The sequence below is a fragment of the Zosterops lateralis genome (assembly GCF_965231275.1).
Source record: "Zosterops lateralis genome assembly, chromosome: 2".
Lineage (NCBI taxonomy): Eukaryota > Metazoa > Chordata > Aves > Passeriformes > Zosteropidae > Zosterops > Zosterops lateralis.
In genome coordinates, this window is record NC_139763.1 from 100,754,469 (window position 1) to 100,771,421 (window position 16,953).

The 16,953-nt window shown below is 62.2% G+C and overlaps 1 protein-coding gene across 1 annotated transcript; it reads left to right on the forward strand.

Moving 5' to 3' along the window:
- Positions 1 to 991: 991 nt before the first annotated feature.
- Positions 992 to 16,397, forward strand: INPPL1 (inositol polyphosphate phosphatase like 1; the record flags this gene model as incomplete). Its single annotated transcript, XM_083855275.1, has 28 exons — positions 992 to 1,164; positions 5,206 to 5,269; positions 5,991 to 6,141; positions 6,227 to 6,347; positions 6,432 to 6,569; positions 6,652 to 6,742; positions 6,979 to 7,068; positions 7,399 to 7,497; positions 7,683 to 7,833; positions 8,048 to 8,154; positions 8,409 to 8,511; positions 8,590 to 8,786; positions 9,173 to 9,290; positions 9,819 to 9,915; positions 10,006 to 10,144; positions 10,231 to 10,330; positions 10,413 to 10,501; positions 10,581 to 10,662; positions 10,757 to 10,846; positions 10,961 to 11,074; positions 11,188 to 11,276; positions 11,374 to 11,461; positions 11,544 to 11,699; positions 11,770 to 11,854; positions 12,248 to 12,397; positions 12,469 to 13,168; positions 13,259 to 13,377; positions 13,869 to 16,397. 28 exons carry the CDS (start codon positions 992 to 994, stop codon positions 13,957 to 13,959), a joined length of 3,792 nt encoding a protein of 1,263 aa, XP_083711401.1. The 3' UTR covers positions 13,960 to 16,397.
- Positions 16,398 to 16,953: the final 556 nt, after the last annotated feature.

The window sequence follows — 16,953 nt, forward strand, 5'->3', positions numbered from 1 at the left end:
TGACACAGCTCCAGGACTCCGGGCGTCACTGACAGCCTGGGGTGCACAGGATGAGACTAGGAAAATTATGGGGGAAAAGGGGAGGACATCCCGAGGACCCTGAGGGGGAAGCATGGCTGTCAAGGGAGTTCTGCTGGCCCGGAGCCCACCCCAGGGGTTCCTTTCGCCACATGCTCCGTGCTCCTTGCTGTGGGGTGCCACCGTCCCGACCTCTGGGCCATGGAGAAGTCCCGGGTTTTGGTGGCGAAACCGGGTCGCGCCCCCCACTTCTTCAGCCCCTGTCCCCAGCTCTGCCCCATGGCGGCTTCCTTTCCCCAGTGCCCGACTCCCCGGTACCTTCACAGCGCCGGTGCCTGCAAACCACCGTGCCCCCGCCCTTCCCTTCGGTAGGGTGCCCCCAGTCTGCCGGTGCTCCCTTGGTGTCGCTGTCTCTCCAAGTGCTTCCCCCCGGGTGCTCCCCATCCTGCCCATGCTCCCCATCCTCCTGGTGCTCCCCATCCTGCCGGTGCTCCCCATCCTCCCGGTGCTCCCCCGTGCTGCTGCCCCGTGCTCTCCGCCGCTCGGCGCCGCTGCCCCTCGATCAGCCCCCCGATGCTCCCCTAAACTCATGGCCCCGGATCTGCCCCGGTGTCTCTCGCGGTGCGCCCCCCAGGACCCCCCCACTGCTCCCCCGTCACTCCACTGGTGCTCCCGCAAGATGCCCCCCTCTGCTCCCCCAGGATCCCCCGCGGGTCCCCTCCGGTGCCACCCTCGCCCTCCGCGGGTCCCCTCCCGCCATCGCCCCCCGCGGTGGCCTCCCCCGCATCTCTCCCCGTGGGCCCCCGGGTATCTCATCGGTGCCCCCCGCGGCCCACGGTGCCCGCAGCCCCCGAAGCCCCCGGGCGTCCCCCGGCTGTCGCCGTCCCCCACCTTTCCCCGCCCCGGTGCCCTCCCCCCGGCTCTCCCCTCCCCCTCCGAGCGCGGCCCCGCGGCGCGGCCCCGGTGGCGGAGCATGGCGGGCGCGGGGGGCGCGGGAGGAGCGGCCCCGGTGCCGGTGCCCCCCTGGTACCACCGGGACCTGAGCCGGGCGGCGGCCGAGGAGCAGCTGGCGCGGGCCGGGCGGGACGGCAGCTTCCTGGTGCGGGACAGCGAGAGCGTGGCGGGGGCCTACGCGCTCTGCCTGCTGTGAGTGCGGTGCGGGCGGGGGGCGCCGCCGGGACACCCAGGGGGGCACAGGGGGGCAGCCGGGAGCCTCCAGCCCGGGGGACCGGAGGGGACGCACCGGGGCGGGACCGGCGCGGGGCCGGGGGAGCTGCGGAGGGCACGGGCAGCGTGTCGGGGGGAGCACCGGGGGAGACCCTGGGGGAGCAGCCAGTGGAGAGCTTGGGGGTCACCGGCACCAGCTTTGGGGGCGTCCCGAGAGAAACGGGGCGGGCGTAGCGGGGGAGATCCGGGCGTAGGAGTGCAGTGTTCAGGGCGGCACCGGAGGGGCCTCGGGGATGGTCCGAGGAGAGCAGGGGGTCGGGAGATGGGTCCTGGGCCAGCAGCGGGGAGGATCTGGGGGAGCACCAGCGAGGTGCCAGGGCGAACGCTGGGGCGGGATGGGGGGTCACTGCAGGGATTCTGGGGGAGCTCTGCGGTACACAGGGCGGGTGTCCAAGGAAGCACTCGTAGAGGACCGGGAAAAACAGTGGGAGAGGCACCGAGGGCGGGAGGGGGGGCGCCCAAGGGAGCACTGGCAGAGGAAGCAGTGGGGATCACTGGGAGGGATCCAGGGGAGCAGGCACGGAGCATTGAGGGGTACCAGGGGGGGATCCACCTGCGGGGATACAGTGGACATGGGGGTCGCCAGTACTGTGGGTGTTGCTAGGAATTTGGGCACAGGGAAGTTGGGACAGCTCTGGTCAGTGGGTGCTGGGGGGCATGGACATGAGGAGACCTGGGGGTTTGGAGGGACACTGGCACTTCTGGGACACAAGGCACCAGGGGAATGGCACCTGCTCTGGCCTGGGTGTCCCAGGAGACCAAACACCAACAGACTCTGGAGGGGCTGGGGATCTCTGGGCACTGGGGGCACCCTGGCTCCAGGGTGGCTGTGACACCCACCCTTGCTACCGTGGCAGTCTGTGAGATGGAGGGCCTGGCCCCTACCCCACATTTTTGGGGTCCCTGAGCCTACCTATGGCACAGGGGGTCCCCAGCTCCTGCTCTCATGTCTGGGGGTTCCCAGCCTGGGGAAGGGGGGACAGCTCTGTGCTTTTGAGTTGTGCCATGGAACTCCATGGCTCCCAGCTCCTGTGCCAGGTCACAGGTGAGTGCTGACAGTCTTGGGGGTCCTGAAGTGCCTTTGCCCAGTGGTGCACCCCACCATACCTGAGGCCTCTGGCACCTCACTGTGCTAATAATGTTCCGTGTGCTGGGATGTTCCCAGGGCATGCCACTGGTTCTGCTTGAGGCTGGCTGCTTGTACCAGCACCTGGACCTTGATGTGGTTGTGGGGTGATGCGAGGGCACTTGAACTCAAAGCTTTTCTGTGCCCTGAGAGCCTGTGGGAGAACTGGGAGTGCACTATGAGCTGGCCTGCTCTGGCCTGGGGTTGCTGTGTGCTGGTGCCACGTGCAGGTGCCAGGCCTGCAACTTCCATGGTGGCAGGGTTGTCCTTCTCTGTGGACAGTGGCAAATGCAGTTGCCCAGCCACGTGGGCACAGCATGGCTCTGGGCACTAGCTCCCCACCACAAAGCTGGGCTTGTGAGCAGCACTAGGCACAGCACTGGGAGAGCATGCAGTTCTGGCACCCAGTGGTGCTATATGGCTGGGGGGCATTGTGGCACCTGTGGGGGTGACAAGGAGCTACAGACAGCATCAGGGTACAGGTGTCTGGGTAAGGTGTGTCTGTCATTGATGTCTTTCACTGCCGTGGGTGCCATGTGGCTGGGCTGTGGGATTTGGGCCATGCAGCATGGCAAAGCCTGTCATGGAGATGCCAGGTTGGGAGGTTGTACTCCAGCAAGGACCATTGGAAGTCCCTAGTGCTGTGATCTCAGCAGGCACCCCTGTCACCAGTGAGTGGGTGGACAGGGCTGTGGGACTATTGGCCCCAGCTATTGCTGGGGCCCTAAAAATAGCTGCAGGGTCAGGAGGAGGAAAGGGAACTGCAGCGGGATCCCGGCAGCGTCGGCTTCCTTTAACCCTCCCACCGGTGCCCCGTGGACTCACCGGGCTGGATGTGGCACACTGGGACATCTCACTGTGCCCTAGCCATGACACGCTGGGGTGTCACACTTGTGTCCTCAGGGTGGCACGTTGGGGCATCACTGGAACTCACAGTGCCACCATATACAGTGGTGGCACCCCAGGGCGTGCTGACATCACTGGTTGGTGAGCAGTGCCAGTGGGGACAGTCCTGGTGTGTCCCACAGGAGCCTAGGGGCTTGGACCTTCCATCCTGGCTCAATGCCAGTTCATGACACCAGTGCCAGGATGTGGGCACATGGTATGCCCCTTGCCAGGGTGCCCACATCCTGCTCTTGGTGGAGTAGGGTGGTAGGTATCCTTCTTCCCACAGAGCAGTGGGGACATGGGCTGCCCGCTGTGCTGGCAGGGCTGTGGCAGGATGCTGGCTGAGCGTCAGAGCCGACAGGGGAGTCCCGTTGCTCCTGCAGAAAGGCTCTTTGTACTCAAGCCCGGTGCTCTCTGGCCCCCCCGTCATTGCTCACCGAAATAGCACTCGAAAACAGTGCAGGGCTGGGCAGCCAGGGGGCCCTGCAGTCCCCCCTCGGCAGTACCACCCCCTGTGCTGGGTGTCCCTCCAGCCCCCTGCCAGTTATCCACAGAGAGTCCCTTGATGTCCCCCACAGCTGAGGCTCCCCTTAAGGGTCCTGCTCCTTGCCCCTTCAATCTGGACTTCTACATACTAGTGCTTTGCTGAGGGTTTCTCTTGCACCCCCTATCACACCTCCACTGGTGTTCTTGCTGTGGAGACCCAGTTGTATGTTAGGACTTCCCACAGAGATCCCTTATGCTACCCTCATTTGGGGGTGTCTCTGTGCCCCCTCCATACCAGCTGAGATTCTCCCATAGACTCCTTTGAGCTGGGAACCCCTGATTCCCTCACCCACTCTAGCAGGGTTTTTTCCATACAGTCCCCCATAGTGGATTCCCATTCATCCGCCATACCACTTGGAGAGTTCTCCACAGCCCCACCCTCCCAATGACCCCTGACTGGGCAATGGGGCACCTGGGAAGACCCCAACAGTGCTGGGGTAGGTTGTACCTGCAGGGGAAGTAGGAAAAATAGGGTACCTGGCACTGCAGGGAGCATGGTGGCACCAGGGGAGCTGGTGCTGTGGGGTGACAGCAGGGTGACCAGAACTGTAGGGTGACACCAGGGGACCTGACAGCATGGAGTAAGACATGGTGGCACCCTGTCCAGGGGCACAGCACAGTATGGCGGGATGGATGCTGCCTTGTCCCAGTCCTCCAGCCCTGTGTGGAGTTGCCACCGGGGCAGGGGATACAGCAGCTGAGTGGCCCTGGTGTGGTGACAGCAGCCTCAATGCTCATGGTGACCTCTGTGGCCAGAGGCCAGCTGAGGAGTCACTGTCTCTGCTGAATGCCCTGGAGTGGAGAGATCTGGCAGTGCTGAGGCTCCCTGTCTCCTGGTGTCCCTGAGATGGGGAAGGGTCCCAATCCTGATCCTTGCACCCACTGATGTTGTCACCCCATCTCTTAGCACTGCCTTTCACCCCCTGCCCCGGGATCATGTCCCTGGTTCCTGTCAGCTTCCACTGGAAAATAAATTGTTTCCTGGTGTCCTCCAATAAATTGTTTCCTGGTGCCAGCTCCTGCCTGCGCCTGCCAGCTCCTGCCTGTGCTGTGGGCTGGGGACAGTGCCTCTGGAACAGACAGGCAGTGCAGCAGGAGCAGCAGCACTGCCAAGGACATAGTGGTGTCGGCTGTGGGGTCGGAGCAAGCAGGGGAGTCATTCTAGGACTCCCAGCACCCATCCTGCAAGCATTTTCCCGTGGTTTTCTGTGGGTTTCCCTGTCAGCTCATTGCGTGCCATGGGCAATAGTGGTATTGAAGCTCCTCACTGTGGGTGTTGGTCAGGTAGGGGTCTGACTGGATGAGTAGTGGGTATCCCTTCAGGGCTGCAGGTGCCGTGCAGGTAGATGGGGGAACGCCGCCCAACCCCCAGCACCCTGATTCCCTCCCTGCTGCCACAGGTTCCAGAAACACGTCCACACCTACCGCATCCTGCCGGACGAGGAGGATTTCCTGGCCGTGCAGGTGGGCAGCGCGGGGGTGGGACACCCTCTGGCTCGTGGGCAGTGGGGGGTCTCCAGCTCAGCAGTGCACAGTGTTGACCTTGTGCTGTGAGTTTGCCTGTCTCTCTGGCTGTGCTAGGTGGCTGTGCCGGGCTCAGCCCTGGCCTGATGCCACATGCGTGCCCGGCTGTGCCGGATGGCTTGGCTGTGCCCGTCTTGGCCGGCACTGGGTATTTTTAGAGCAACAGAACCCTCTTTGTGCTGGCCAGGTGGGCAGGAAAAGCTGCCCCTGGGAGGGAGGAGGCCAAGGGGTGGCTGCTGCCTGCACCCTGTCAGCCCACCTAACCAGCCTTGCAGGCCCCATTGCAATGGGCCCTGCTCCCCACCATGGGGCTGTGGGGTCAACCCCTATCCTGCATTGGGGTCCTTGCATGGAGGGCTTCCTGCACGGTAGCAGCCTTGCATGGGAGTGTCTTCATGAGGGGGTCCCTGCATGGGGTCTCTTCATGGGAGCATCCCTGCATGGTGGCAGCTCAGCATGAGGGGATCCTTGCATGGTTTTATCCCTGCCTAGGGTTCCCTGCATGGTGGTATCCCTGCCTGGGGAGATTGCTGTCTGGGGACATCCCTGCATGGTGGCATCCCTGGGTGGTGGGTTCCCTGCTTGGTGGTGTCTCCATGTGGGGGGGTCCGGTGGTGCTGCTACAGGCGCTGATGGTCCCGGTGTCCCCATGTCCCCGCAGACGTCACAGGGGGTGCAGGTGCGGCGCTTCAAGACGCTCAGCGAGCTGATTGCCCTGTACCTGCAGCCCAACCAGGGGCTGGTCTGCACCCTGCTCTTCCCTGTCGAGAGGGAGAAAGAGAAGGAGACCGTGGAGGACAGGGACTACTCGGGTATGGCAGGGTGACATGGGTGGGTGAAGAGGGTCCTAAGACCCCTGGGGTGGTGGTGACTGGCTCCCTCATTGCCCCATTGCAGATGGAGAGGATGAGAAGCCGCCATTGCCACCACGCTCTGGGTCCACCAGTTTCTCTGGCACCTCGGTGGGGCTCAGCCCCACTGGCCTGGGACCATCTGTGCCAGAGGGGCCAGTGGAGAGGTGAGGGTCTGTTTGTCTCCTTCCTGTCCCCTGTCTGACCCCTCCTCCTCCTGCTGGCTCTCACCCCCTGGGTGCTCTCTGCAGCACCAATGGGCTCAGCAGCATCTCCCACGAGTACCTGAAGGGGAGCTACACCCTGGACCTGGAGGCGGTGAAGGGAGGGGCCAACAGTCTCCCCCATCTCAACAAGACCCTCGTCACTTCCTGCAAACGGCTGCACAGGTGAGTGTCAGACGCTGGGACAGATGGATAGATGGAAGGAAGTCTGTACCACCCAGTGAGCTGGCTTCTCTTGCCCCTCCAGTGAGGTGGACAAGGTGCTGGCAGGGCTGGAGATCCTCTCCAAGGTGTTTGACCAGCAGAGCTCCCCCATGGTCTCCAAGATCCTGCAGCAGGTAAGGGGAATATGGGGACACAGTAGTGGCAACCCCCCACCCACAGACCTCAGTTGGACTGCACCCACAGACCCCACCATGGCACCATCCATGGGTCGTGGGAAAGCCTGTGGAGAAACACCCACCCATCCTGCCCCATCCCACCCATCCCAGATTTCCAGTGGGCTCTGCTACTTGGGGTTGGGGGAGGCTTTGGGTTGGGTCTGGGGTTCACATTGCAGTGCTGGGGGTTCCAGACTGCAGGGCAGAGCGGAGAGCAGGAGCTGGAGAACCTGGTGCTGAAACTCTCTGTGCTGAAAGATTTCCTGTCCTCCATTGAGAAGAAGGTGAGGCTGGAGATGCAGGGGTGGATGGCCTGATGGGGGTGTTCTGAGGGGTCTGGATGAACTGGAGGGACTGTGGGGCTGGGCACTGGTGGGACTGGGGCAGCTGGCAGGGATTGCTGGGCTGGTGGAGCTGAGGGACAGGGGGTGGACATGGGGACTGAGGCACCAGTGGGACTGGGGAGGGCCAGTGGAGCTGGCACTGGTAGGGCTGAGGGGGCCAGTGGGGCCTTGTGGACTGTGAGGGCTGATGGGACACTGGTGGGACTGGATGGGTTGGTGGAGCTGGGGGGAGTGGTGGGCTCTCAGCTGACCCTGTTGGGGCTCTGGCAGGCACTGAAGGCCTTGCAGGAGATGAGCTCGGCCACCGCCACCACCCCCCCTCAACCCCTCTCCCGCAAGGCCAAGAGCATCCCAGTGCAGACCTTTGAGGTGAGCCTTGCCCTGCACCCTGCCCTGCCCAGTTTTGGAATTTTGAGAGGATTCCAGAATTAACTGAGTACCTCCAATGTGACACTGAGGGCACAGACCCCTAGGTGTCTCTGGGGGAGGCCAGATGCCAGATTGGGTGCTGGGGTGTCCCCTGTGTCCTCCCTCATCCCTGTGTCCCCTGGCAGGTGAAGCTGGATATCACCCTGGGGGACCTGACCAAAATTGGGAAGTCACAGAAGTACACGCTGAGCGTGGATGTGGAGGGGGGTAAACTAGTGGTGCTGAAGAAGCAGAAGGACTCCCAGGAGGACTGGAACACCTTCACCCATGACAAGAGTGAGTGGGGAGGCATCAGGGGGGCCCCAGCACCCATGGGACTGCCTTTGCACTGGGGAGCATCCCTATGAGGCTCAGTGGTGGGCTGGAAGCTGAGGGATTTCCTCATGCTGGGGGTATCTCCATCTTGGGGGTCCTCCAAAGCATGCACTGGGGGGGTTCCAGCACCCAGCTGGCACCCAGCACCCTCCCAGCTCTTGCCACTCCTCCCCAGTCCGGCAGCTGATCAAGTCCCAGCGGGTGCAGAACAAACTGGGCATCGTTTTTGAGAAGGAAAAGGATAAAACGCAACGGAAGGACTTCGTTTTTGTCAGCGCCCGGGTGGGTAATCCTTGGCTGGGGGCAGGCAGGGGCCAGGCAGTCCTTTGTGGGGATGGGGTGGGGCAGGATTTAACCCCTGGGCCCTGGTAGGGCTCAGGGACAGGCGCTGGGTACTGGTGCCTGATGTCTGGGTGATGTCTCTGGGGTGGTCCCCCATGCCCAGAAGGTGCCAAGTTTGGCTGAGCCAAAGCTGGAGGGCTGGAGAGGGTTGTGGGGAGCCTCTCTACCCCCCGCCTCACTGTCCTCTCCTACAGAAACGTGAGGCCTTCTGCCAGCTCCTGCAGCTGATGAAGAATAAGCATTCTCACCAGGATGAGCCTGACATGATCTCTGTCTTCATTGGCACCTGGAACATGGGTGAGGAGGGCTGGGAGCAGCCCACGGTGGGGTGTCAAGGCTCTGGGGTCCCCCCTGACTGTGCTATCCCCACTGCAGGCAGTGTTCCCCCCCCTAAGAACATCACTTCATGGATCACCTCCAAGGGGTTGGGCAAGACCCTGGATGAGGTAACGATGGCCATACCGCATGACATCTACGTCTTCGGTACCCAGGAGAATTCTCTGGGAGACAAGGAGTGGGTGGACTTCCTGCGCACTGTCCTCAAGGACTTCACAGAGGTTGAGTACCGCCCGGTAAGAGCCAGGGGCTCCAGGGGACCCTGGGGGCTGCGGGGTGCAGGCACTGGTGGGTGGTGGAGGTGTGTGATGCCCAGTGTACTACTGGGGATGGCTCTGCTCTGGCTCTGTGACACCAGCTGTTCTGGGGTGCTGTCGTGGTGCTGGGTGGCCGTGGGTGCTCCAGGTCTGCTGACACCAGGTCTTTCGGGGTGGTTTCCTGGTGCTGGATATCTGTGGATACTGATGGATGGTGGTGGGATTCCCTGGGGAACAGCCCGTGGTGGGAGAGGCTGGGGTGAAGCAGTAATGAACATCCCCTGTGGACACACCAGAGGGGCCCCCATGGCCCCAGGGGGCCCCAGCGTGTGCTGGCAAGGGGCTGAGGGTGCTGGCACCCACAGGTGGCCATGCAGTCCCTGTGGAACATCAAGGTGGTGGTGCTGGTGAAGCCAGAGCACGAGAACCGCATCAGCCACGTCAGCACCTCCAGCGTCAAGACAGGGATCGCCAACACCCTGGGTAGGGGCACAGCAGGGCATAGAGGGACACAGGGGGTGTGCACTGCACTGGGGGGAGTCCTGGGGTTGTCTGCATTATGGGGGTGGTTCTGTTGTTGCATGAGGAGGAGTCTCAGCATGTGTACCTTGCATGATGAGGAGTCCTGGTATGTGGGCATTGCATGGGGAGGGGGCCCAGTGTGTGTGTTGTGCAAGGAGGGGTCCTGATGCATGTTGCATAAGGAGGGGTCCCAGAACACAGATGTTTCACAAGGAGAGCTTCGTGTGCAGTGCACAGGGAATGTTCTGGGAATGTTTGCATTGCATGAGGAGGCCCTGGATGAGAATAGTTTGCATGAGGGGCACTCTGGGGTGAGGAGGGGGGTGTTTCATGAGGAAGGCTCTCAGCATGTGCCAGGCTGCACATGCCTGTGCCAGCTGGCCAGGTGGGGACTGTGGCCCATCACTAAGACCTGGGAGTGGCGGGGTGTCTATCCCCGAGGTAGAATCAGGTTGCCTGATCCCATCCCACATCCCCGTTTCCTCACAGGGAACAAGGGTGCTGTAGGTGTCTCCTTCATGTTCAATGGCACCTCCTTTGGCTTTGTCAACTGCCACCTCACCTCTGGCAATGAGAAGACGGCACGGTGAGCACCCCCACCCTGGGCTGGGACAGGACAGGGCTGTTGCCCATGTCCTCATGCTGTGACACCCTGTCCCCATGTCCCCTGCTCCAGGAGGAACCAGAACTACCTGGACATCCTACGCCTGCTCTCACTGGGGGATAAGCAGCTGAGCTCCTTTGACATCTCCCTTCGCTTCACCCACCTCTTCTGGTTTGGGGACCTCAATTACCGCCTAGACATGGACATCCAGGTCAGGGGAAGGAATTGGGGTGGGAAGGTCGGTGAGGGTGTCAGGGTCCCCCTCCCAGCCCAATGCCAACCCTTTTGTCCCTGCAGGAGATCCTCAACTACATCAGCCGCAAGGAGCTGGAGCCGCTGCTGAAGGTGGATCAGCTCAATCTGGAGAAGGAGAAGCACAAGGTGTTCCTGCGCTTTGGTGAGGACTGGGGGGCTCCAGGAGGGTCTGGGGCTGCAGGCTCTGCTGTCAGGACTGTACTGACCCACTGCTGTCCCTGCAGGTGAGGAGGAGATCACCTTCCCTCCAACCTACCGCTACGAGCGGGGCTCCCGGGACACCTATGTCTGGCACAAGCAGAAGCCCACAGGGGTAGGTTCTGGGGCAGGGGGAGTCGGGGAGTGGAGGACACCCCAATCTGAATTCCCCACTCACTCCCCACCTCTACCAGGTGCGTACCAACGTGCCGTCCTGGTGTGACCGCATCCTCTGGAAGTCCTACCCTGAGACTCACATCAACTGCAACGCTTATGGTGAGCAGTATGACCACACCCAGCACCCTTGTCCCTTTACTGGGGACAGTCCCCCTCCTCCATCCTGACTTCTTCCCCATCCCCACGGCTGCAGGGTGCACAGATGACATTGTCACCAGTGACCACTCGCCTGTCTTTGGCTCCTTCGAAGTGGGAGTGACATCGCAGTTCGTTTCCAAAAAAGGTGCCTATGCCCAAGGGGATACCTCGCTGTCTCCTGCCCCTCCATAGTCCAACCTCTCCCTCTAAATGGAGGGAGAGGTCACAGGGGATTCCAATACCTTTCCTCTCCATGGAGGGCTCTCCAAGTCCTCAGAGCAGGCATACATCGAGTTTGAGAGCATAGAGGCCATCGTGAAGACTTCCAGTCGCACTAAGTTTTTCATCGAGTTCTATTCTACCTGCCTGGAAGGTGAGGACTGGCATGGCAGTGGGAGGGTCCCAAAGGGCTTGAGAGAGGTCCCAGGAAGCTCATGGCGTCCTGGGAGGCTCAAGGATTGATACCACGTCCCACTACCACCACAGAGTTCAAGAAGAGCTTCGAGAACGACAGCCAGAGCAGTGACAATATCAACTTCCTCAAGGTGCAGTGGTCATCCCGGCAGCTGCCCACGGTGAGGAGGGGCTGGGGGCTGACAGGGTGGGTGCTGGGGGAAGCTGCAGACAGGGAGACCCTCACTGAGTGCCAACACCCCATTCCCCCATCCACAGCTGAAGCCCATCCTCTCTGAGATTGAGTACCTGCAGGACCAGCACCTCTTGCTCACGGTCAAATCCCTTGATGGTTACGAGTCCTATGGTGAGTGTCCACTCCAGCACCACACCAGCACTGGCAGGTCCATGGGGTGCAGACCCCCAACCTCCCCCACTCTCACCCCCAGGGGAGTGTGTCATTGCCCTGAAGTCGATGATTGGCAGCACAGCACAGCAGTTCCTCACCTACCTGTCCCACCGCGGTGAGGAGACAGGCAACATCCGTGGCTCCATGAAGGTCCGGGTGCCCACGGAGCGCCTGGGCACTCGCGAGAGGCTCTATGGTGAGGACCCCCCACCCCAGGGGGGACGGTGGGGACAGGACCCCCCCACTGAGCCCCTGTTCCCCGGCAGAGTGGATCAGCGTTGATAAGGATGAGACGACAGCCGGCAAAGGGAAGGTGCCACTAGGTGCCAGGGCCACCCAGGACAGTGCCAAGTATGAGGGACAGGGCTCGGCAGGGTGGGGGGCACCGGTTCCGGGGGGTCGGGAGGCCTCAGGGATTCACCTGAGCACAGCTATTGCTCAGAGTATCCCTCTGGGTTGGTATGTGGGATGTGACTGGGGATAGTCCTGATGGCAGTTCTGTGCCACACAGGGCAGGGATGGGTCTCTGAGCCTCCAAATGTGGCTCTGGCTGTGTTTTGGTGGCTGAACCCCGTCCTACAGGGCAGAGCTCCATGTTGGGGATCTAAGCCCTGATCTGGGCTGCTGAGACCTAGCCCATGGGGTCTGAACCTTGTCGTGGGTGCTCTGAGCCCTGTCCTGGGGATCTGAACCCTATTGTGGGGTTCAGACCCCCATGGGGCATCCAACACTTCCTATTGCCAGGTCTGTGGGGCGGAAGCCCACCAGTACTGAGCCCTCCACCACCATCCTGGCGAAGCTCCCGGAGGAGTCTGAGAAGAGCAGCACCACAGCAGCACCTCGTCCCCCTGCCCCACACCGCAGCACCCCCAGGGATGAGGCCACCCCGAGCCGGTGAGAGCATATGGGCAGGGCTAGGGAGGGGGATTGCTCTGGGGCTGCCACGCTCACCCCTGTGCCTGTAGGTCCAAGGTGGAGGCAGAGCTGTCAGGGGGTCCCCTGAAGAACAGCTTCAACAACCCAGCTTACTACGTGCTGGAGGGGGTCCCCCACCAGCTGCTGGTGCCAGGGGATCCCGGCAAGCCCCCCAAAGCCAAGGTGCAGCTGGCAGTGCCGGAGCGCTGCCAGTGCCCCTCGGCGTGCTGTGGTGGCGAGAGTGATGAGGAGGAGGACGTCGGCACCCTCAACCTGCCACCGCCAGATTTTCCCCCACCGCCACTGCCACGGGAGCTGGAGCTGCCCCCAAACACCTTCTTTGGCACCCCCAAGGAGCTGCCGGTGTCCACTGGCTGTGAGGACCCCAAATCCTACCCTGCTGCCTTTGGAGAGACTCCCCTGCCCAAGCTGCATCCCCGGCCACCCCCAGCTGCCAGGGCTGGATTTGGGATGGAAGGGGCTGGTGGGACGCCTGTTCCCGGGGGGCTGCCTGCAGCTGGGGGGCTGCCGGGAGGGCTGCTGGATGACCGCTCCTGCTCGGTGCTGCAGATGGCCAAGACGCTGAGTGAGGTGGACTACGGGGGTGGGAAGGGGAGGGTGGTCCCCCCACCACCACTGCTGGCCAAGGGGGGGTTGCCTCCCCGCTGCCTGCACCCCGACTATGGCCGCCCCCTTGCCTTCCCTCCCCACTCCATCCAGGAGAGCATCCAGGAGGACCTGGCTGAGGAGGTGGGTGACACGGGGTGGGTGGGGGTCCTCAGCACCTCAGCTGGGGCTCCCTTTGGTGTGCCCCATGGTGCTGAGGCTGTTGGGGTGCAGGCGCTGGGCCGTGGTGTGGGCGCCGTGCCTGGTGTGGGCGAGTGGCTGCGGGCGCTGGGGCTGGAGCGGTACGAGGAGGGGCTGGTGCGCAATGGCTGGGATGACCTGGAGTTCCTCAGGTGAGCAGCCCCCCAGAATGGTGGGGAGGGATCCCCACCCACTCCCACCACCACCCTGGCCAACACCAGTGGGTGCCCATCTTCCCCAGGGGGTCACAGTGATGGCTTGGGTTCTGGGGAGGTCTGTGGAGGTGCTGCCTGTGATGGTCCCCACTGCCCACTGAAGATCACCACATCCCCTGGGGGTCCCCGCTGTCCCTGGAGGGCCCCTGGACCCCCAAAGGTTCTGTGCTGCCCTGGGGTGGAGGTGGGCATTGCTCTCAGGGGTCCCTGCTGACCCTGGGTGTCCCAGCTGCCCCAAGATGTCCCCACTGCTCCCGCATACCCCTTGCCTTTCAGGATCCCCACTGCTCCCTGAGGGTCACAAAATCCCACAACAGGGACAGGATGGAGCCTGGGTGGGCACCCAGAAACCTGAGTGGGAGCTCTATTACCCCCAAGTGGGGTGTCCCTCGGGGGCAGAGAGCCCCATATTTGTGCCTCATTCGCAGTGACATCACAGAGGAGGACCTGGAGGAGGCTGGAGTGCTGGAGCCTGGCCACAAGCGCGTCCTTCTGGAGAGCCTCCAGCTCCGCAAGTAGCTGCCACCGCACGTTCAGCATCCTGTTCATCCATGGCCCAGCATCCCAGATCCTGCGACTGCACGTTCTGCATCCTGCGGCCCAGCATCCCAAATCCTGCAGCCCTGCGCCTCAGACCGTGCAGATGCGTGTCCTGCGGTCCAGCATCCTGCATCCCACAGATGCACATCCCGGATCCCATGGCTGTGCATTCTGCATCCTGCTGCCACATATCCCGGACCCAGTGGCTCTGCATCCTGCAGCTGAGCATCCCAGATCCCCCAGATCCTGCGGCCATGTGTCCACAGCCCGGCATCCTGTGGCCACATATCCTGGGTCCCATGGATGTGCATCCCAGATCCTGCAGCCGTGCATTCTGCAGCTGAGGATCCTTCATCCCACAGTCCCACATCCTGCATCCATTCATCCTACCATCACCAGCAGCAAGTGGGAGCCCCACGACCTCCACAGCCCACCCCCCACCCTGGATGCAGGGTAATGGGGTGGGAAGGGGGAGGGGGGGAACAGGGGGGTGGTGGGTTGTCCTGGTCAGATAATTTCACATGAGGGTTCCTATAGGGTGCCCTCACATTTAAGTTATTTTTTATTTATTAGGAGAAGGGATTGGGGAAGAGGTGTTTGGGGGTAACCCTTAGGATCCTGGCTCTCCCCATGACCCCTCACAGCTAGGAGGAGGAGGCTCTGAGCAAAGTCATGTCTCAACTCAAGTGCCTTCATGGTGCCTGGGATGGGATGGGATGGGATGGGATGGGATGGGATGGGATGGGATGGGATGGGATGGGATGGGAGACCTCAGCCAGCCCCCATAGACAACACTAGGCACAGCTCAGGGTCCCCATCCCCAACTCCAAGGATCCTGTCCCCACCCTGAAGGTCCCATCCCCACTGGGAGGGTTCCTCTCTCTACCATGGGCATCCCTGTCCCCACCCCAGGGCACCTGTCCCCAGCATGGATGTCCCACTCCCACCCTGGAAGATCCCCATCCCCACCTAGGGGGTGCCTGTCACCATCCCTGGGGGTCCCATCCCCCTGCTGTAGGTCCCTGTCCCAACTCCAGAGGATCCCATCCCCACCCTGGACATCATAGCTGTGCACCAGGGGTTCTACCCCCACCCTGATCATCCCCATCCCTGCCCTGGATGTGCTGTCTCCTCCCCTGGGGGCTCCTGTCCTCACCCCATGGGTCCCTATCCCCATATCTGGGGGTTCCATCTCTACCCCAAGTATCCCTGTCTCCACCAAAGGAGTTCCTGTCACCATTCCTGGAGGTCCCATCCCCACCAAGGTGGTCCCTGTCCCTGCCCTAGGAGTGCCTGTCCCCCATCTCTGGGGATCGTTTTCCTGCCGTAGGAGTCCCTGTTCCCACCCCGGGGGATCCCATCCCCACCATGGTGGTCCTTGTTCCCACCCTGAGGGTGCTGTCCCTATCCCCAGGGGTCCCATCCCTACCCTGAGGGTCCATCCCACCAGAGGTTCCGTCCCCAGGGGTCCTATGTTCCCCATACTGGGGATTCTGTCCCCACCCCCAGGTCCCTGTCCCCACCGTGGGGGTCCCATTCCCACTCTGGGACTGCCTGTTCCAGTGCTGACATCCTCAGCCTGGGAATCCTGCCACAGCAGAGCCAGTTCAGTGCCTTCCCCCAGAGCCCACCCCACACCACCAGTGCCTCTGGGGCATTCCCCTACTCCCACCCAGTTTGCCCATTAGGTACTTGCTGGGTCTGTCCCCTCCCGGGAGTTTGTGTTGCCCTTGGGGACAGCAGGGCTGGCAACAGGGTCTTGTGGGTGCTCAGCCCCCAGCCTTGCCAAGTGTCCTTCCAGGAGGGTCCTCAGGGTGGGGGTCCCCAGGACAGGGGTCCTCCCACTGTGCCTTCCCCACTGGGATGCCCCCTCCAGACTCTCCCTGTCCCCAGGGGGGATGGGGGTGATGCTACCCCCAGACCCCCCAACCCCTCACTCCGGCTGAGATGAAGGATGGGCCAGGCACCTCTGGCATCCCCCAACATCCCCCCTCTGTTACTGGGGTGTTTGGTGTGAACTTCCCCCCACTAAACCCCCAGCTCCTGTGTTTGGAGTTTGGTAAAATCTGGAGTGATTTTTGTCATGTTCGTGCAATGGGTGTGGTGGAGCTCTCAGGGTGGCAATGCGGGGAAGGGTCTGGGGAGGGGGGCAAGATGGGGAACCAGGGGGAAGGAAGAGCTGGGTACCAGCATAATCTGTGACCCCTCCAAGCTGGCTGTACTGGTGCCAGCAAGGTGGAACCAGGTCCCTTGTCCCCTTCTTGCCATCTTGGGTACCTCAGACCACTCCTCCAACAGACTGTCATGCTCCTTGTCACCATCCCAATGCCCCCAAGACCTTCTTCATCATCACCCCCCAAAGGGCCCCTGGAGGCCAGGTGGGCTGTGGGGCATTGCTCTCCTCACCCCACCTGAGGGGGCTTTTCCTGCAGCTGCTTGGGGTCTTTGATTGAGGGGCACCCAAAATAATCCCTAAGGTGCTGGGGGTCTGTGGCATCACCTGGGGGGTTCTGGTGGGTTTCAGAGGGTTCATGGGGGGACTGTGCAGCCCCCCCACCCCTGCAGCCCCTGGCGGGGGTGGGGCACAGCAAGGGCTGAGGGCCAGCAGAAGCGTCAATAAATTAAGTTTAATTTGGATTAGTGGCATTTGCAAACATGGGTAATAAATTACAGAATGGTTAAAAACCAAAAAAAAATAAAGAAAAGTGGGGAACCCACCTCGGAGGGAGACTGGGAGGGATACGGGGGGAACAGGGACACATGGATGGGCTGCCAGCATCCTCACCATGCCATGAAACCCACCAGCATGGCAGCACTGGGCACGAGGGGCCCACCAGCACCACCCCCCCCCCCCACTCTGGGAACGTTTTGGGAGGTCTTGGAGTGGTGCAGGGAGGGTCTGAGCTGCTGCACCCGTGCCAGCTCCAGTGGGAGCATCCAGCTTGCTGCTGGCAAGGGGTCATGGCTGCTCCC